The 17,051-nt window shown below is 32.2% G+C and overlaps 2 protein-coding genes and 1 non-coding gene across 3 annotated transcripts; 1 reads left to right on the top strand and 2 right to left on the bottom strand.

Moving 5' to 3' along the window:
- Window positions 1-659: 659 nt before the first annotated feature.
- Vlet (Valette) lies at window positions 660-6,445 on the bottom strand. The gene is made up of 7 exons (XM_067275089.1): window positions 6,391-6,445; window positions 4,827-4,917; window positions 1,527-1,634; window positions 1,389-1,460; window positions 1,232-1,315; window positions 875-1,042; window positions 660-802 (listed from the first exon to the last, which is right to left on the bottom strand). The coding sequence occupies exons 1-7, from the start codon at window positions 6,420-6,422 to the stop codon at window positions 761-763; spliced, it is 597 nt and encodes a 198-aa protein (XP_067131190.1). The 5' UTR covers window positions 6,423-6,445; the 3' UTR covers window positions 660-760.
- Window positions 6,446-11,739: 5,294 nt separating this feature from the next.
- Window positions 11,740-11,822, bottom strand: TRNAY-GUA (transfer RNA tyrosine (anticodon GUA)). Its single transcript is given in 2 exon segments — window positions 11,740-11,775; window positions 11,786-11,822. It is a non-coding gene; the product is annotated as a tRNA-Tyr (tRNA).
- A 1,066-nt stretch (window positions 11,823-12,888) lies between these two features.
- Window positions 12,889-14,969, top strand: LOC136979162 (EF-hand calcium-binding domain-containing protein 6-like). Its single transcript, XM_067275088.1, has one exon. It carries the CDS (start codon window positions 13,060-13,062, stop codon window positions 14,797-14,799), a length of 1,740 nt encoding a protein of 579 aa, XP_067131189.1. The 5' UTR covers window positions 12,889-13,059; the 3' UTR covers window positions 14,800-14,969.
- Window positions 14,970-17,051: the final 2,082 nt, after the last annotated feature.

Genomic DNA, 17,051 nt, shown 5'->3' with positions numbered 1-17,051 from the left:
TACTGTTGTAATAATAATAATAATAATTCTAAAATTAAAAAAATATTTAATTGATATAAAATTAAAAAGAAATAGAAAAATAAATTACTACTATTTAGTTTACAACTGAAGAGAGCCAAACTAGTAATTTAAATGCATGTTATAAAAAAAGTATGTTATTGAATAAAACATCTTTCCAAAAGCGATAATTATCCACAAGGTCGTAATAGTAAATGATTATAGAATAAATTTGACATCATCCTGTAATGTAAGCCACACTATTTTAGTATTTATATTATTTCAAAAAACCCAACTCTTTGTTTCAATTGATATTGGTAACTATCACTTACTACTATTAAAGTTTTGAAATTATGAGATTTTTTCGGATCCCCTTTTTTAAATTTAGGCCTATGACTCTTGTATTAATATCAGCAGGCAAATCTAACTTTCTATCATTCATATAAAAATATATTTCTAAGATTTCAAAAACGTTTTTATTTGTTAGAAATATTAGCAATTAAAATTGTTTTGATATTTTTCCTTCAGGAAATGAGAACAAGTTACTGTTAAATCTTTTTTCATATTCATTTAAATCTGAACTGAAATTATTTCAGTTATATTAAAAATTTAACACATTAAAGTTATTTGTGAATAAAATCGTAAGAAAAAGAATATTTAAATTGCTATATATTAAATATATACTTTATTATAGTTATGAAAAATTACAACAATATAAATACATTTCATGAAACTTCGCACTGAAAATCATAATTCACAAAACTCATTTCTGTAAAGCATCTAATTGGTTTTGTATAATCTCCAGCTGAAAGAAAATAAAAATTTTAAATGTTAACGTTCTAAATAACTTGGAAAAAGGAAAGAAAATACAATTTACCTTATTATATAATTCATATAACTGTTGATGATTAAATTGAAATTGGATTTTGTTATTTTTGTCTTTATCTGATGATATTTCCAATTCCAAAATGCCCAGAGGTATTTTTAGATTTGTCTGCGAAGCTTGTGCCATTTGTAAATGTAATTCCCATTTGACATCTGTAAGCTAATAGAAATAGTATTCAATTGTATAATAATAGAAGTTTGCATGTTTTATTTAATATGGCATTCAGTTATTAATATAATTTAATAAGCAATCAATAGTTTTATTTCAGATAAAATAGGCTTGTAAGATTATGGATCTTACAGTATTTTTACACACATATAACAGTTTGAATCTATATTAAAAATGTACCTGTCTAGGAGAAATTGTTCTCTGTCTTAGTTTTTCTGTTACACTTTTAGCATTGTTTACCCATGCTTGAACAATAGAAGATACCTTAAATTAGAGATTAAGAATCAAAATTATCTTTTGAAATAATTAAAATTCAATTATTGATTTTTTTTTATACTTTTTCTTCTTGGAGATTTATTTCTTGCAGTTGTTGTGATAATACAGCTGGTTTTGCAAGATTATATGCAGCCTAAAAAATTGAAATTGTCAGAAAATTATATTTTTCAAAGATTTCAAACTAGTCCTATAAGTTTACCTGTTCTAAAATGAATGAAATTGTTTCAAGAACAAGATGTAATTGTTGCTGATCAAGAGAAAGTGCTAGCTGTAATTTTTCTTCTTCTTCTTCAGTGAAACTTTCTTCCTATATGAAAAATATAAACAGAAAATTAATTTCCTAAGACAAAACATTATCATCTCATAATTTGCCAATGGAATTATGTTTAATTGTAAAGATTTATTAATAAAATTCACATAGAAAAACATGAGTTATCAAATGCATAAAATTTTAAATGTTAGACTCCCTTAATATAGAAAAACAAAATAATATTTTGGTTAATCATTTTTCATTTTGGTTTAGATATTCATAATTTATAAATTTATTTTATTCTTTCACTCTCTGCTCTGTAAGCACTAAGAGTTTTTAATTATATGCATTATGAATTTGGTCAGGCCTACAAGAAGGGTTTGGTGATGATATATCCAGAACTATTTGTGTAGAATCACTGACAAGTGAGTCTCTTAACTAAGACTCAAAGTCTAGTTCTTTGATATGGCAGGCTAATGCTTTTACTGGTTTGGCCATCTAGTTATCCACAATAAAAACATTGGTTAAATTGCATAACAAACTTTTTTCTAAACAATATGCCAAATAATCATGTTTGTTGATTGTTTATGAATATGCAAATTTAACTGTTTGAAACCATAAATTACAACCAATATATAAATATTATAAAATTTTGGTTATATGTTACCAGCAAAACCTGATTTTACACCAAACTAGTTTTGCCTAGGCCAAACTAGTTTGGCGTAAGCGTGCCAGGCCAAACTAGTGTAGAATTATTATTCGAGTATATTAATGGTTAATTTAAGTTCATCATAAAACACAAATAAGTTCATTTTTAATTTTAGTTTGATTTTAAAAGTTATTTTTATTATTTCGTTTGAATTTTAGAAAATATTTTCGAAAGTTAATTACTTTTAAAAGTGCATGGCTTAATAAAAAAAATACAAACTGATTAGCTTATTTTTATTTTATAGTTTTGTACAAGTGTTGTGTCACTTCTAATCAATAGCATTTTTGGTTAATGTTACCCTAGATATTGAAGATGGCGGCTCGTCTCTGATTCCAGCGATCAGAAGACGGAACGGTGGGGATGCACATTCTAACCTAACCTAACCTAACCTATTCTAATAATTTGGTTGCTAATAATTACGGTAATTTATTATCAGGTGCAAGTCATGCAAATGTTACTTTTTAATTCAAGTCCCTATTGTCACAGATAATCCTTTTGAATGATAATAAGTAACTACAATTGCTGTAAAAAACTAATTCTCTTACCTGATCTACTTTTTAAACACAAAAAACTGAACTAGTATAAATGCAAAAATATTATACTGATACAGATATATATCTGATTTACTGATTTAAACACAGCACAGCCACTTGCTACTTCTCGAGACAAACTAACATTAAAATCAAATATTGTCAATAATTTAAATTCAAAGCAGAACTATCAACACGTTACACATCATATTGTTTTTTATGATAATTGCCACCTCAGCTTTTAGGAGCAGTTGCCCAGTATATTACAAACAAAAACAATAGCTTTGCACTGTCACGTCAAAAGCCTTTTGGCGAGCACTGGCCAACAATGTACCTGCACCATAAATCGAAATCAAAGGGTACCGAAAGCACTTAGGCAGAGGCGTGCGATTAATCATAAATCGTATACATCAAGATCAGAATAACATAGACCAATATAGAAAAGTGTTGTATAAAAATTTTTAATTATTGAATGGTTTAAATAATATTTTTATTTTGCTGCTTATGCCACCCCCTTACAGTGCCGCCTGATGTGGCTGCTTCTCTGCATCATAGCATGGCAGAGCCCTGGATAAAGGGGGTCGTGTGTATCGCCAGTAGGGTCAGACTTGATGATGATTTCACTTGTTATTAGCATTTACGATTTTTTAAAACTCATCTCTACCCTCAAAATTAAGTTTTTTGACATTTCATAATAGTTAAAAACATAAAAAGCTTTTTCAATAAAATATATAACAACAGATGGCATCACCAAATGTTGCTGGAAAAGTTAAGCAACTCATTGCTGGCTTTTTTTAATTTGAAAGGGCTGTGATGATCCATTTTTATCTTATTTTTACATTATCGTAGATGGTATCAGTCTATATAATAATAAAGGTATCCCTTGCTTAACATGTAAAATTAATTACTTCAACCCCTTATATAAGCAGCAGAAATTCTAATTTAAGCGGCTTTACTTAACATAGATACCATATTTTGATTAATGCAATTTTGATATCTGTGGTAGGATCGAAGGATTAATTAACCATGTTAATCAAGGGATACCTGTATTGTATTAATGGACCTCTTCAGCATATAAAATGTTATCTGTGGTCAAACAAGATAGATAGGAGTTTCTTGTATTTCTGAATATGTGAGGATAGTAAACATGATGACTTCAGAAATAAAATTACTACATTATTGATTTAATTTTAAAATACTTTTTCGTAATATTCATGACTGTAATATACCAAAACACTAAGGAAATTTTAATATGTAATTTTTAAATAATTTATATATATTTGAAACAGCAGAAAGTCAGAAATACAGTAAAAGAAAAAGAAACAATAGAAATAAATACTCATACATGGTCACCAACACAAACAAAAGTATAACTTTCAGTTTAACTTACAATTTTTGTTTGTTAAAAGAAGTAAGTTACATAATTCAAAACTTTATATATAAAGTCAGGGTGTACCCCTTAAATGTCCTTAGTTTTAAACAGTTCTATATAATCCATTTGTACAGATATGTGAATAAAAGTTATTGGAGAATGTTGGTCAATACTCCCAAGTTTTATATGCATTTGCTTGAGAAGGTCACTGCTGCTGCATAGTGGCAATCTGGACCTTCACTGCTGCACAGTCTAAATCACTGGGGCCTATTTTTTTGGTCTGCCCGATCACCTGACATCATCTCTTTGTCGGCATGTCAAAGACCATGTGTATGCTACAAAAGTACCAGACATGAGAGCCCCATGTACAAGAACCATGGATGCCATTAACGGCATAATTCCTATGCTGGCTGGGATGTGGGCCATAATAAAGTACAAACCAGATATCAAACTTGTCACATCGGGAGTATATATGGGTGTGTACTGATTTAATGTAGTAACTAACTTTTTCAGATGCACTTTCTATTATCATTGTCTACAGTGTTATACTCATATTTCTTTTCCCAAAATTGATTCGCAAAACTAGGCCATATGAAGGAACACTCTGTATTTATATTCATAATAAATAAATAAATTACCTTGGAATGCAATTTCTGAAGAATACGTGATAACAGCAATGGAAATCTGGCATCATTTAAATTATTTATTAACTGAACAGCCTCAGTTAATCTGAAAAATACAGAATATTTATTTTAAAATTATACTTGACAATTATCTACGTGATATATTTTTAATACTACAATGTGAAATATTTTAATTTACAGATTTTATCATTTTTCTCACTTGTTTAAGTGAATTTTTTGGTTTAAATTTTCCATTAAAATTTAATAGATTGATCCAACTGAATATGCAATTTATGGTATTACCAGAATATTAAGCTATTTGTCAGTTTTGTCTTTCTAAGTTTCTAGAATTTTAAATAAAATGTTGAAATTCAAAAATTTTAGTAATATAAATAAATTTCAAGTATTATTTCTTGCTGAATTTCTTATGCCATTTGTTTCCCTGTATAATCTCATCACTTGTTCAATTTCTTTTCAAAAGAGATTCATTTAATATGAATAAATAAACTGACAACTCCTACTTAATACTGGTTATTATTAGATAAAAAAGAACACTACAGAAACCTAAGATATCTAGAGTATCTTAGGTTTTTGTAGCATTCTTGAATAAATAAATGTTTAAGATGTGATAAAATTTCTTCTTCTGCCACAAAAGATCCAATATCAAATCTAGTCTAAGTTCAAGATTTTTATAAACAATTCAACCCAAGATTCCGACATTTATTCATCATCCGTGCTAGCGATCACCCAGAGATACGATCAAAAACATGGAAGAAATGGCTAAAGTGCAGGCCATATCTTCCGACATAAAGTCACTACAAAAGAAAACCGAAGATCCAACAGCTCTCTATAAACCAAATTTTTGTGGTTTTTCACAATCCAGAGAGCCACGTTAAATCTAACACGCAACACGACAATCCTGTTAGATTTACACTTTAGGTAGAATTCAGGATCTAGTACCCTTTGGATATTAATAAAGGCAGAACACTCCGATTGCCAGTTTTTTCCACGAGGAAACAGTCAACAGTCAATGTTACTTTAATAAAGTGCAACCAAACCACGAAATCTTCAAGTTATTATGTTTTCAGATCATTCTTGTATGTACATTCTAGATATGTCGGGCATTGTCCTTATCCGATCATCTCTAGATTATAATTATAATGATTATTTAAAAGAACCATAGAGCTCAATGTGTTGATAGCCTAAAAAATTACCCCATGCAAAATCATTTAAATTTATACAAGTAAATAAAATTTCTAATTATTAACATTAAATAACATGTCAGCTCCTCCCATCTCAAAGGTTCCTTCTGATAATGAAGATGCAAAGGCAACTTTTTCGTTATTGAAGTGAATACAGAATTTTTTAAAACTTTATATGAAGGAGAGAGAGTTTATGACAATTATTTATCATCATCTGATGAAAATATTAGATTTTAATAGGGAAAACACACATTTCGTTCAAACGTTTAATGTTAAGAGAAATATACATTAATAGTTCCATTTATATAAATATACATTTAAGTTTAATCGTAATATTTATAATTAATTTAGAGACTCGTGTAATATACATAACTCACTTTTTTGTTTTGGTAAACATGTCTGTTACCATCTTTTATTAGTAAGTGTTGCCAACTCCGTCTCTCAGCTATGTATATAATGTGCCAGGTTGCCGATAGCTGGCGCTCGATTTAGTAGTTTAGTCTTTTTCAAGCAATTTTGTAATTTTTTTCATACGAGAAAAAGAAACAACAGCGTGCCGAATAAGTGTTTTGTGACTGAGTGTAAGCATGGCTACTGCAAATCTGCTGAGAAGTGACAAATTTTCTTTTCTTAACCCGTTTATATTACAAAAAAGTTTCTTACAACATTTTGTAAAGTTTCGAAATAACACTGCTCGGGAAGCGAATTAAAAGTCCACACAAGAATCCGACGTTCAGTAGGAAGTTTGTCCTGTGCCTCGTTGACCCGGGGCGCACGGCACTGGTTCCAGCGTTGTCTTTCTTGAATAGGCGAATCTGAACAACACGGGAGAGCGAAGGTAAATCCCCGGACGTCGAAAAAGGCTTCCGTTGGTGAACGGCAAGATCACAAAATTCCTGAAGAGGAGAACTACGAACCAAGAACGTCACGTCCTTGATTCGCGCGGTTTTATAAGTTTTTGCGGGTCCCAGACCGAACATTCCAATAGATCGTTTCCGACTCACCTCCACTTTCCGATGGGTTAATGATGGTACTCGTTACGAAACGTAACAAGTTTAGAACGAAGAGTTGACACCGATTGTCAACTCGATCCCTATCGAAAATGTTCGATTTTAGGACTTACATTATTCTTTTGTTTTAACCTGAGAAGTACGTCTTACTCAGAAATTTCCATCAACGTGTCCTTTTATGGACATAAAATTTTCTATTTTTCCTTTTTTGTCGGTTTATTTTTTACATTTAATTATTATAAATTTTTCTTTCATACCACAAAACAAAAAATTTTTTTTGTGCCCGTATTCTCGACCCACTTCCGGAGCTCCACAAAATTGATCGAAGGTATTTATATTTAATAAAATAGGAAAATACAGAAGGTACAAAAAGTTTTCTAACACCCTTCTTTACAATCACCAGCAACAAGTAATTTTCCGCTACAGAAACGACTTTTTAATGGAGGCAATATTGCAAATTGGCTGAGACGTCCTGTGATGAAGTCTCTTTTTTTTTAAACTCTTTCCTCCCTGTCGGCACTAAGAGGACCTCTTTTAGCAAGCCCATTATGGGTTCGGCCAAGTCTCACAATGGGGGCGGGTAATGATGGACGGGGCTGGACATATCCGAACGGACAGCCCCCCGAAAAATTCCTGGGGATTTTCCGACCCGTCCTCCAGAGCGGTAGGCTGCCACGGCCATCCAGCCATCCTGATGAGGTCTCTATAGATGAAGATTGAGTGTTGCTGGTGAATGTAATGACGGATGTTTGAATACTTTTGTGCCTTCTGTATTTTTATATTTTATTTTAAAAAAACGTGTCACTTATTTTTTAAGCGTTCTGAATTCTGAACATTGTGAATTAGCGCGCTTGCTATTACGTAGCAAGCGCGCTAATTCATAAGCCATTTCTATCTCAAATTCGTATCATCAACAAGAACTAAACAGTAAAACTGAAAAAATCAATTTTGTGCATTTACAGATTTCTACAGAATTTTTGACGATCTGTCAATAGACATTACCAATTATCCCCGTGCAATTAGTTCAGTAGATAGTGCTGCCAGTGTGATGAATATCACCCTGGCAGCACTGTCTACGGAACTAATTGCAAAACAACACGTGGCTTACATTTGATTTAAGTCTAAATGAGCGTAATAAAAAACTTCTTAATTGTATAAATATAAATAAATATTTTAAAATATTTGTTCTGATTTTTACCACGTGACAATAACAGAAGTTGTAATTGGATTATAAGAGGCTCTAACAAGTAAGATTTTGTTGACGTCAGAAGGTTTGTAAATGTTTTAGTCTATTTGAGATGTTTGGAAATAAATAATTAAGTAAAGGAAATGTTATCTGACTAAAATGGCAAAATGGGCAAGACAGAAAAGTTATGAAAATGTAGAAATTTTAATAAATTATAATGTATATTTTAAATATTTACAAAGTACTGAGAAGTTTATTGATGTGTTTTAGCTTACAGGTAAGATTAGGGGAATGTATGGTTACCCTAACCTTACCCAAATTGAGCTCAATTCAAGCTCAATTCCTTATCAGAACTGTAGACCATACTCATAGGAGGAACCTATCTCACAGAGTGTACAGTTCTGGGAGTGAGACCCTTCATTCAGAGTTCACATCTTACCCCACTTTGTCCGGTACAGTCTGTATTACTTCAAAACTAAGGTCTTAATGGATCTTCTAATGCAATATAACCAATCAACAAGTCTATATATAAATGATTTTTAAAGAATTTTTAAGTTTAGCCATTTTTGGACCCATTTTTCACTCTTAAAAATTCCCAATTTGGACAATAAATATTACAAATTTAGACATGTGAAATTAACTCAAACATGTAATTTAACAAATGTCCATTAAATCATATACTTTCAATGTTTCTATGCAAATCATATACAGAAAATAGTATCTATTACTATCGCATGAATGTCTTATAAAGTTACTAGTGTTTATATTAATAAGCTCTGAATTTTTTTTGTAGGCTACTTAAAAATTTGATTTTAATATACTATATTAAAAATGTATTCTGTCCGTTGGTTCTCCTTTCCCTCAAGGCATATGGGTAAATTTTTATAAGATAAATTAATAATTAAAAGTATTAATGTTTCTAAATTAATATTGCAAGGTTTAGATTACTAGAATGAACAGGATAGATATTAAATGCAAATGATATTTATTCTAGATGGTGCCTCGCTGTTGTGTTCCTTTTTGCTCTTCCGGATCAAAAACGACGCTGCCCGGTGTGTCTTTTCACGAGATACCGGTTAATTTGGAAGTGCGTAAACGGTGGTTGAAAGCAATCTTGAGAGAGGATTGGGTGCCGAACGATAAAAGCAATTATTCGCGAGTTTGCAGTCTTCATTTTCTTCCAAGCGATTTTAAACCAAATTTGAAACGTAAAATTCTTTTTCCAAATTCTGTTCCTTCAGTTTTCTCCAGCTATTCATGTTTTATGCAACCATCAAATAAAAAACCAAGAACAAGTGATTCAACAGAAAAATGCGAAAAATATCAGGATAAAGTTAATGTTAAAGAAATTACCGTGCATAATAATAAAAATAGCATATCTCATATAGAAACTCTTTCTCATTCAGAACAATATATTTCAAATGTTTCTATCTGTAACCTTCGGTCCAATGTGTCCAATGAAGCAATAATTTCTAACAACAAATTTGTAGAAAAAAGCATTACAGTTGACAGTAACAAAAGAATAACTATGTTATTGCAAAAAATGTGGAAGAGAAAACATGCTTTCTTAAGTAAACAAATTAGAAAATTGAAAGAACAAATAGATGACATTTTATGTGAGCTAGAAAAAACTAAGGATTCTGTCAAAAACATTACTGGAATATAGAAATGTTTTAAGGGTGACTGAAGTAAAAGAATATATCTGCTTGTTTCTTAACAAATCAGATTTCTAATTTTGCCAAAGAATATCCTACATGGTGTGAGAGAGCAATAACAATTTGTGCTTGGTAGAGAATGTTCTCCAAAAAGATAAGAATTTGTATGAAATAAAATGCTGAAGCTTCCTAATGAATCCACTTTGAACAGAGTTATATATAAGAAGCATAAGTGAAAAAATAAAATAGATGTTAGCCCTTTAATTATTCAATATTTAATGATAGAATATAATTCTTTTAAAAATGAACGAATTATTAGTGAAATTATACTTCACTAGAAATCCACTGGTTTCTAATTCACTAGAAATGTCCATTAAAGATCATTTTACCTGTGATAAAAATGAGGATAGATTCATGGTAATGTTGACAAGGGGCCTGCTGCAAATTTGCTAAATGCAGGACAAACTTCTGCAATATTAGCAAAAAGTATGTTGAATTTTATAATTGTTGATGTTCAAAAATTTTTTAAGATTCCCTGTATGATATGTATATTTTTGTTAAGAAATTAAAAGAACTTTATCAAATAACATGAATGGTTACCAGTGAAATTGAAGTGTGAATTCAGAAATATACATAGAGTTACAGATAATCACAGAATAAATCAGTTAAATTGTAAATGTTTTTATGATAAACAGTAATTTTGTACTTTAATAGTTTAAAAAAAAACTTGTATTTTCATATTAAATGATTTTATGGGAACTTTGTAGCCACAGATGACAAATCTGTCAAGTACTAATTCTGAGCATGTTAAAAATTTTATTTCTTAATTTGTCAATACTATCTGCTACTAAACTATTTAATTTTGTAAAACATTTTTGTTTAAGGTAACCAGTCATTTTTCTTTTTATTGTAAATCTGTAAATAAAATTACATATATATTTACTATTTTCCTCAGTATATGAAGAGGGTTTATTTGTATTCATTTCGAATAAAATCGTTAAGTGAAAATACTATGAGTAAAAGTTTCTTTTACTTTCCCTGCTGTTATATATAACAGAGGGAAAGTATGGCAATCGGTCAAAAAATGACCCCCAGGATTTTACATTTTTTGTCTCGGGACCTTGAACCATCGAAAAAATGCAAAAAAAGGGGGGGGCTAATTTCTGTATGGATGCTATTGTGGGGGGCACGATCTTTGAAGCTTAATAACTCCTATGCTTTTTGTCAAAAATTTCTGAAATTTTGCGAGGAGGTTTGCTTATTATGGGGATTGATTCTATTAAATTTTGGTGATTAAAGGTCAGCGGTGTGGGGAGATAAAGGGGATATCTCCAGTAGGGTCGGAAATGATTTTACTCGTTATTAGCATTTACAATTTATTTTTATAAAACCCTTCCCTACCTTCAAAATTAAGCCTTTTGCCATTTTATAATAGTTAAAAAATATAGAAAGTTTTTAATAAAATATAACAAATGGCTCCACACACTTGGCTTTAAATCCCGGGAAAGTTAAGCAACTCGTTGCTGGATTTTTTCCAATAGTGAGATTAGTGATCTTTATCACGTCTTTCTTAATTATCCGCAATAAACAGAAATTAAGATTAAAACAATTTATTTTACTCGCCTATTTAACTATGCAATTCGTATTGAAATGCACAGTTTGGTTCAGAATTTGAAGCACGAACGGTTTAGGAAATTATGCATTGTCACATAATTATATCTACCGGAACGGTAAAACTAATTTGAACGCACTCAAGACAAACATTTCCCGTCCGTATCTCTTGGAAATATGTTGAATTATGCAATTCGAAATTAGTTCGTGTAATTTTTACAGCCAGACGTACTACAAATAAGGAAAAAAAAATCCCTAACGTTTTCCGTCGAGGCGGATTTGAACCACCGACCTATGGATATCTATTCCACTACAGTCCACCGCTCTACCAGCTGAGCTATCGACGGATTGAATTTAAAATTTGCAAATTTAGCTGAAGTGTTTTTCTTCCGCAAAGTCGTCTTCCTGGGTTACAGAACTGATCGGTGCGATTTCAGTAGGTTTGCAGAGGAATGCCAGAATTAACCAATGAGGTTGAGAGCGATATCACCGCCCAAGTCGAAATGAACCCTTTGCAAGCGCCATCAATTCGATCACTAGCCATGCTATTGCAACAGCAAATATTCTGAATGCACTGGTTGATGCCAATCGTTGTCGAGACATTAAAGAAAATGCACGAATCGGACTCGTCTAATGACAACGTGGTTAATCCATTCTGTTAGTATACTGCGTGAGTTCGAATCCTATCCTCGTCGCGATCTGACTTTCGGTTGCGCTTTTTTTCTCCCTCCTTCGTTTAGCTGCTAATCCACGCGAAGAAATAGCATTGCGATATTTCTCTCAAGCGTTTAAGCTTCCTTTTCTTACTTAACCGTGGTCAACTTTACAAAATTTTTTGTATAAAGTTTTTCGAAAACTGAATATTTTTTCAAGTTTATTTTAATTTACGAAATTAATTAAAGATTAAAAATGTATGGTAAACATATTGTAGTTTGTATATGATATGTTAATAGCGAGGTTCAGGCCGAAGTTTTAAACGCGAAAACGTGTACGTCGGACGTTCAGACGTTCAGCGCCGCTTTCCTGTAAGCCTAGAAGTTTGACAATGGTGTTTGGAAAGTCAGTGGAATCATGCTCGACGTTCCAAACGCCATTGTCAAACTTCTAGGCTTACAGGAAAGCGGCGCTGAACGTCCGACGTACACGTTTTCGCGTTTAAAAAACTTCGGCCTGAACTTCGCTATTAACTTGAGTTATTTGAAATATATTTGAAATTTTTATTCATCATTCTGAAAAACAGAATGATGTCGAAATTAATGATGCAGTTATACTTGGAGATAAGCTTATATAAATCTAAATAATACCAGTATAAAAACAATTTTTTATGTCGAAAAATTGTTATAAATTGAATCGTTTTAGCAAAATTTGTGATAAATGTGACTGTTCAAATGCATCGCGTAATAATAAATGAAACAATATTACAACTCGTATTATCATCATTGTAAAACAAAAGTAAAAGCTTTTTTTTATGTTAAAAGGGATCCATTATTAATACTCTGTAGTTGTGAAATTTGAAGATTTTGCACTGATAACAAAATATCCGTTTTATTATTTCGAATTATTGGTATACTCTGAATCTAAAATATGGCGAAATTTCAGAATCCGAGATGGGAAAGTGTGCCTGCTTGCCTTGTATGGCCGGATATAGATTACGAAGAAAGTTTACAGAGATCCCATCAGATACAAACAAACGAGAAAGGAGAAACAGCAGTGGAGAGATTGAGAGTTCGGGCCATAAATCCTCAGAATTCACTTAAGATAGCATACACTATAAACAGAAACGGAGATAAAATGATTACTAGAGAAGAAATGAAAAGAGTAGCGAATTTTTCGATGCCTTATCCCGCTAAACTATCAGCTAAAGATTATGAAGAATTATTACTCATCTTAGATCCACTTCATACGAATTTAATTAAACTAGAAGACTTTTTAAATCTGTTTAAAAATGAATCTGTTTGCGACTTGGGAAACTCGATTAAAAAAGTTAGTACGAGTAGCTTACAAAGACACGAACCTCTCACCCTGTTGCAACTCGATGAAAAAATAAGATATAGCATCAAAAGTCAAACAGAGAAGTTATTGAAAGCTTTTACTTTTTATGATTTTGAAAATACAGGTAATGTTTCGAAACAGCACGTCAAATATCTGCTTCAGAAACATTGTATGCCACTTTCCGATAAGCAGTTCGAAGGGCTGTGGAAAATGTTTCCAGTTGAGAATGGTGCATTGAATTACATACGATTTCTAGAAGATTTTGGAGATTGTACACCCAACGATTCAATGAATAATTACAGAATAAAAACAATTTCTCGAACACTAGTCCGTTCATCTTCTAAGTCAAAATATGAACCTTCGATTCAAAAATTGAGAAATGCATCTAAATGCCATTGCGAAATTGAAGGAAACCACCAATTTAATGATATCAAGATAATATTGAGAAACTGTATTGAAAAAAATTGGCATGATATAATTCGGAAATGTAAAGAAGCAGATCCACGGAAATCGGGTCGCATTGCATCCGAATCAATGAAGGAGGTACTAAATCAGTGCGGAATTCCAGTTTACAGTGAATTTATGAATAACTTTTTAGAACGACAATACAATATGATTCCTGGAACACTCATGAACTACTGGCAATTCATTAAAAATATTAGTAATAATTCATACCACCATTCGAACAAATCTGATCAAGCAGAAATGCAAATATACCGTAAAGAAAAACCTGATTATCTCGCCATACCTGAAGAAGCAGCATGGTCTACTCTCCCGGCTCCTCCAAACTATGATCTTTTGCTAAAGAAATTGATAGATTGTTCGTGGCGCAATATAATCTATAAATGTCGCACGATGGATGTTAAAGAAAGTGGAAATATTTCCTGTGAAAAATTTATGACGATATTGGCAAATTGTGGTATTCCTGTTACAAATCGAAATCTTAGCAGAATACTTCAAGAAATATATAACATCGTACCAGGAAAGAAAGTTAATTATTGGTTGTTTCTTCGTAAATGCAGCTTGGATGAAAGAAAGAAACCCGATAATGCTATTACTAAACCAAACTGTGACCATGTGTATAGAGTATTACTGCGAATGAGATCTCAAATTTTATTCTACTTCAGAGCTTTAAGACAACAATTTCTAGCAAACGATCCACAAAAAGCAGGATTAATCGATGCTACAAACTTCAAGAAGATTTTGAATGATTTTGCCATCTGTCTCAGCGACGAAGATTTCTTTATCATCTGTAAACATTTCGATCCTGTTTTAAGCGGTTCCATTCCCTACGTCAATTTTCTACAGTCTTTCGCTCATCCAAATTTTTAAATAATCATATTTTAAAAGTTTAAATTGTCTTAATTAAGATTTTTTTTACTTAAATCATTATAATTATAGTAGATAAATTCTGAATATAAATATTTTAAGATATTGATGTCTTTCGATACGAATAACTAAATTAGAAAGATCTTCATGACAATAAAAGCTGCTAATTCTTATCATCATGAGGGCTTTTTCATTGTAAATTTAAAGTAATGAATCTTAATAAAATAACGTTTTCATTTGATTTTATTAGAAGCTCATTGGAGTAGTATGGGCAAGGTAGTAAAAGTGGTCTAATGTGTAACATCTGTGGTAGTACACCAATATTTTTATTTGTATATATCTAATATATATGTATATATTTCTATACTTTCTTCCTTCTTTGTTCTCGGTTCTTTTGTCTTTCAATTTCTAGAAGCTTCTTAGTATGGGTGGTGAGTCACCTACTTCGAACACAAAAGAAAGGTGGTAACCCTGAGGGCAAAAGTAAGAAAGGAGAAGCCACTTTTAGCTGGGACGTCGAAGGAAGAAGACGCAGTGTAGTGTTCTCCAGACTGTTTTTGCCTCAGTTGGAGAGACGTTAGTCAAGCTAAGACTGAATATTTCGATCTCAGGAATTCTGGAAAGTTATAGGAAAGTTTTTGATTGAAGATATTTACGTCGTTTTTCCTCAACCCTACGAAAGAAATATTTCGGCCACCACCACCGCCAGAGTGTTTACCAATTTTGGTGTACCCTTCTTGTCTTATTCTATCGATATACTCGTCCTATTCTCTATCCTTTTCCTTCTTCCCTTTTTTGTTAGCATAAGTAGTTTTTAGTTCTTTAGATATAAGACTTCTTTGTACCGCGGTAGATTTCTATTAATCGTTTATTTTTATTTTATTGTCGCGGGAATCGCGTCAACCGTTCTGCCTGGGTCTAGTGTTAATTGTTCGTACCAGAGCACGAACGGATTACGAGGAGCATCGGAATCCATAAGAATCCTGCTTATTGTAAAGACCACGGGTGAAATAAAAAACGTTTTTATTGTATTTCTTGTCATCTCTTTGTTAGATCACAAATCACCACGTGCGTGTTGTAACACATCAAACATATATCAACGGTTCTTTCTTTCGCACAGCATTGAAAAATGTACAGCAAAACGTATAGTATTTGAAGATTTTTCTTGTCCAAGTAACAACTTTAGCAACTTTAAAAGCATTCTGACTAGACTGCTGGATGGATGAAGTTATTACGGCATCAGCCTACTGCTCTGGAGGACTTTTTCTTTTATTATTTTTGTCCTGTGAGCACTAAGAGGGTCATTCGATCAAGCCATCGTCGGTTCAGTCAGACCTACATACTTACAAGAAAGACTTCGGTCGTACACAAGGTGTTTAGCCGGTGGAAAAGAGGGTAAGGGAAAGGGGAAGGGAAGGAGGAGGGAGAGGAGATAGATGGTAGAGAAAGGTAGGATCCCTCTGAACAGCGTATGTACCCTCTATGTTTGATGTTGGCGTGCAGTTTTTAGGCTGCAAGGCTGTAGTCCCCCGAAGAGTCTAAAAGAAAATCCGAGTGTAGCGAACACCAATGATTCAGTGCCGCCACGAATAGCTAAGTGTAGAAGTTAGTGCAAAGTGGCTGTTAGTAGGAAGACTTATATCTACTTAACACTAATAAAACTGAACGCGATCGCATATCTTAATACTAAACAGCTAGACAGACAGCACGAAAGCAAACAAACACAATGACAAACTAGACGAGATGAACGGACTGACAGAGACAAACGAGCAAGACCCAAATATTGTTTTTTATATATTATTATTATTTTTTTTTAAACATTAGGCTTATCTTACTCACTAACTAAACTATCATAACCTAGGACGAACCTAACCAGATGACTAAAGCTTACAAATCCTAATCTAACTTAGCCTAAGGGGCCGTCCATAAATTACGTAAGGGTGATTTCGGCCATTCTAGACCCCCACCAACCCCTGTGAAAGAAACTGTAATATTTTCTTTGATCCCCTCCCCTGACCCCAGACCTATGCCCCACGATCTACAGTACCTTTGTTTTTGTTTTTAGAGAAGCCGAATTGATTCTGATGCAAGGATAATAATAATTAGATCGTCTAACACTTTTCTCAGAGTTGGGAGAAGGCAGATCGGTCTGTACTTTTTGTTAGTGTTAACGCTGGTAAATTTAACACTAGCCTTTTTCCACTAAATAGGAAAAGGCCAGTGTTCAAGCAAATATTAAAGAGGATAACAAATGG

The sequence above is a fragment of the Centruroides vittatus genome, unplaced genomic scaffold (assembly GCF_030686945.1).
Source record: "Centruroides vittatus isolate TY-2023 unplaced genomic scaffold, ASM3068694v2 contig_595, whole genome shotgun sequence".
NCBI classification, from domain to species: Eukaryota; Metazoa; Arthropoda; class Arachnida; order Scorpiones; family Buthidae; genus Centruroides; species Centruroides vittatus.
The sequence above is the reverse complement of the archived record's forward strand: the minus strand, read 5'-3'. Positions and strand labels throughout refer to the sequence as shown.

Coding starts and splice junctions, on each gene's coding strand:
- LOC136979162 (XM_067275088.1), top strand. CDS start 13,060: ATGGCGAAATTTCAGAATCCGAGATGGGAAAGTGTGCCTGCTTGCCTT.
- Vlet (XM_067275089.1), bottom strand. CDS start 6,422: ATGGTAACAGACATGTTTACCAAAACAAAAAA. Junction 1,461..1,526: donor TTTCATTCATTTTAGAACAG/GTAAACTTATAG, acceptor TCAATTTTTTAG/GCTGCATATAATCTTGCAAA. Junction 1,043..1,231: donor GAACAATTTCTCCTAGACAG/GTACATTTTTAA, acceptor TATTTCTATTAG/CTTACAGATGTCAAATGGGA.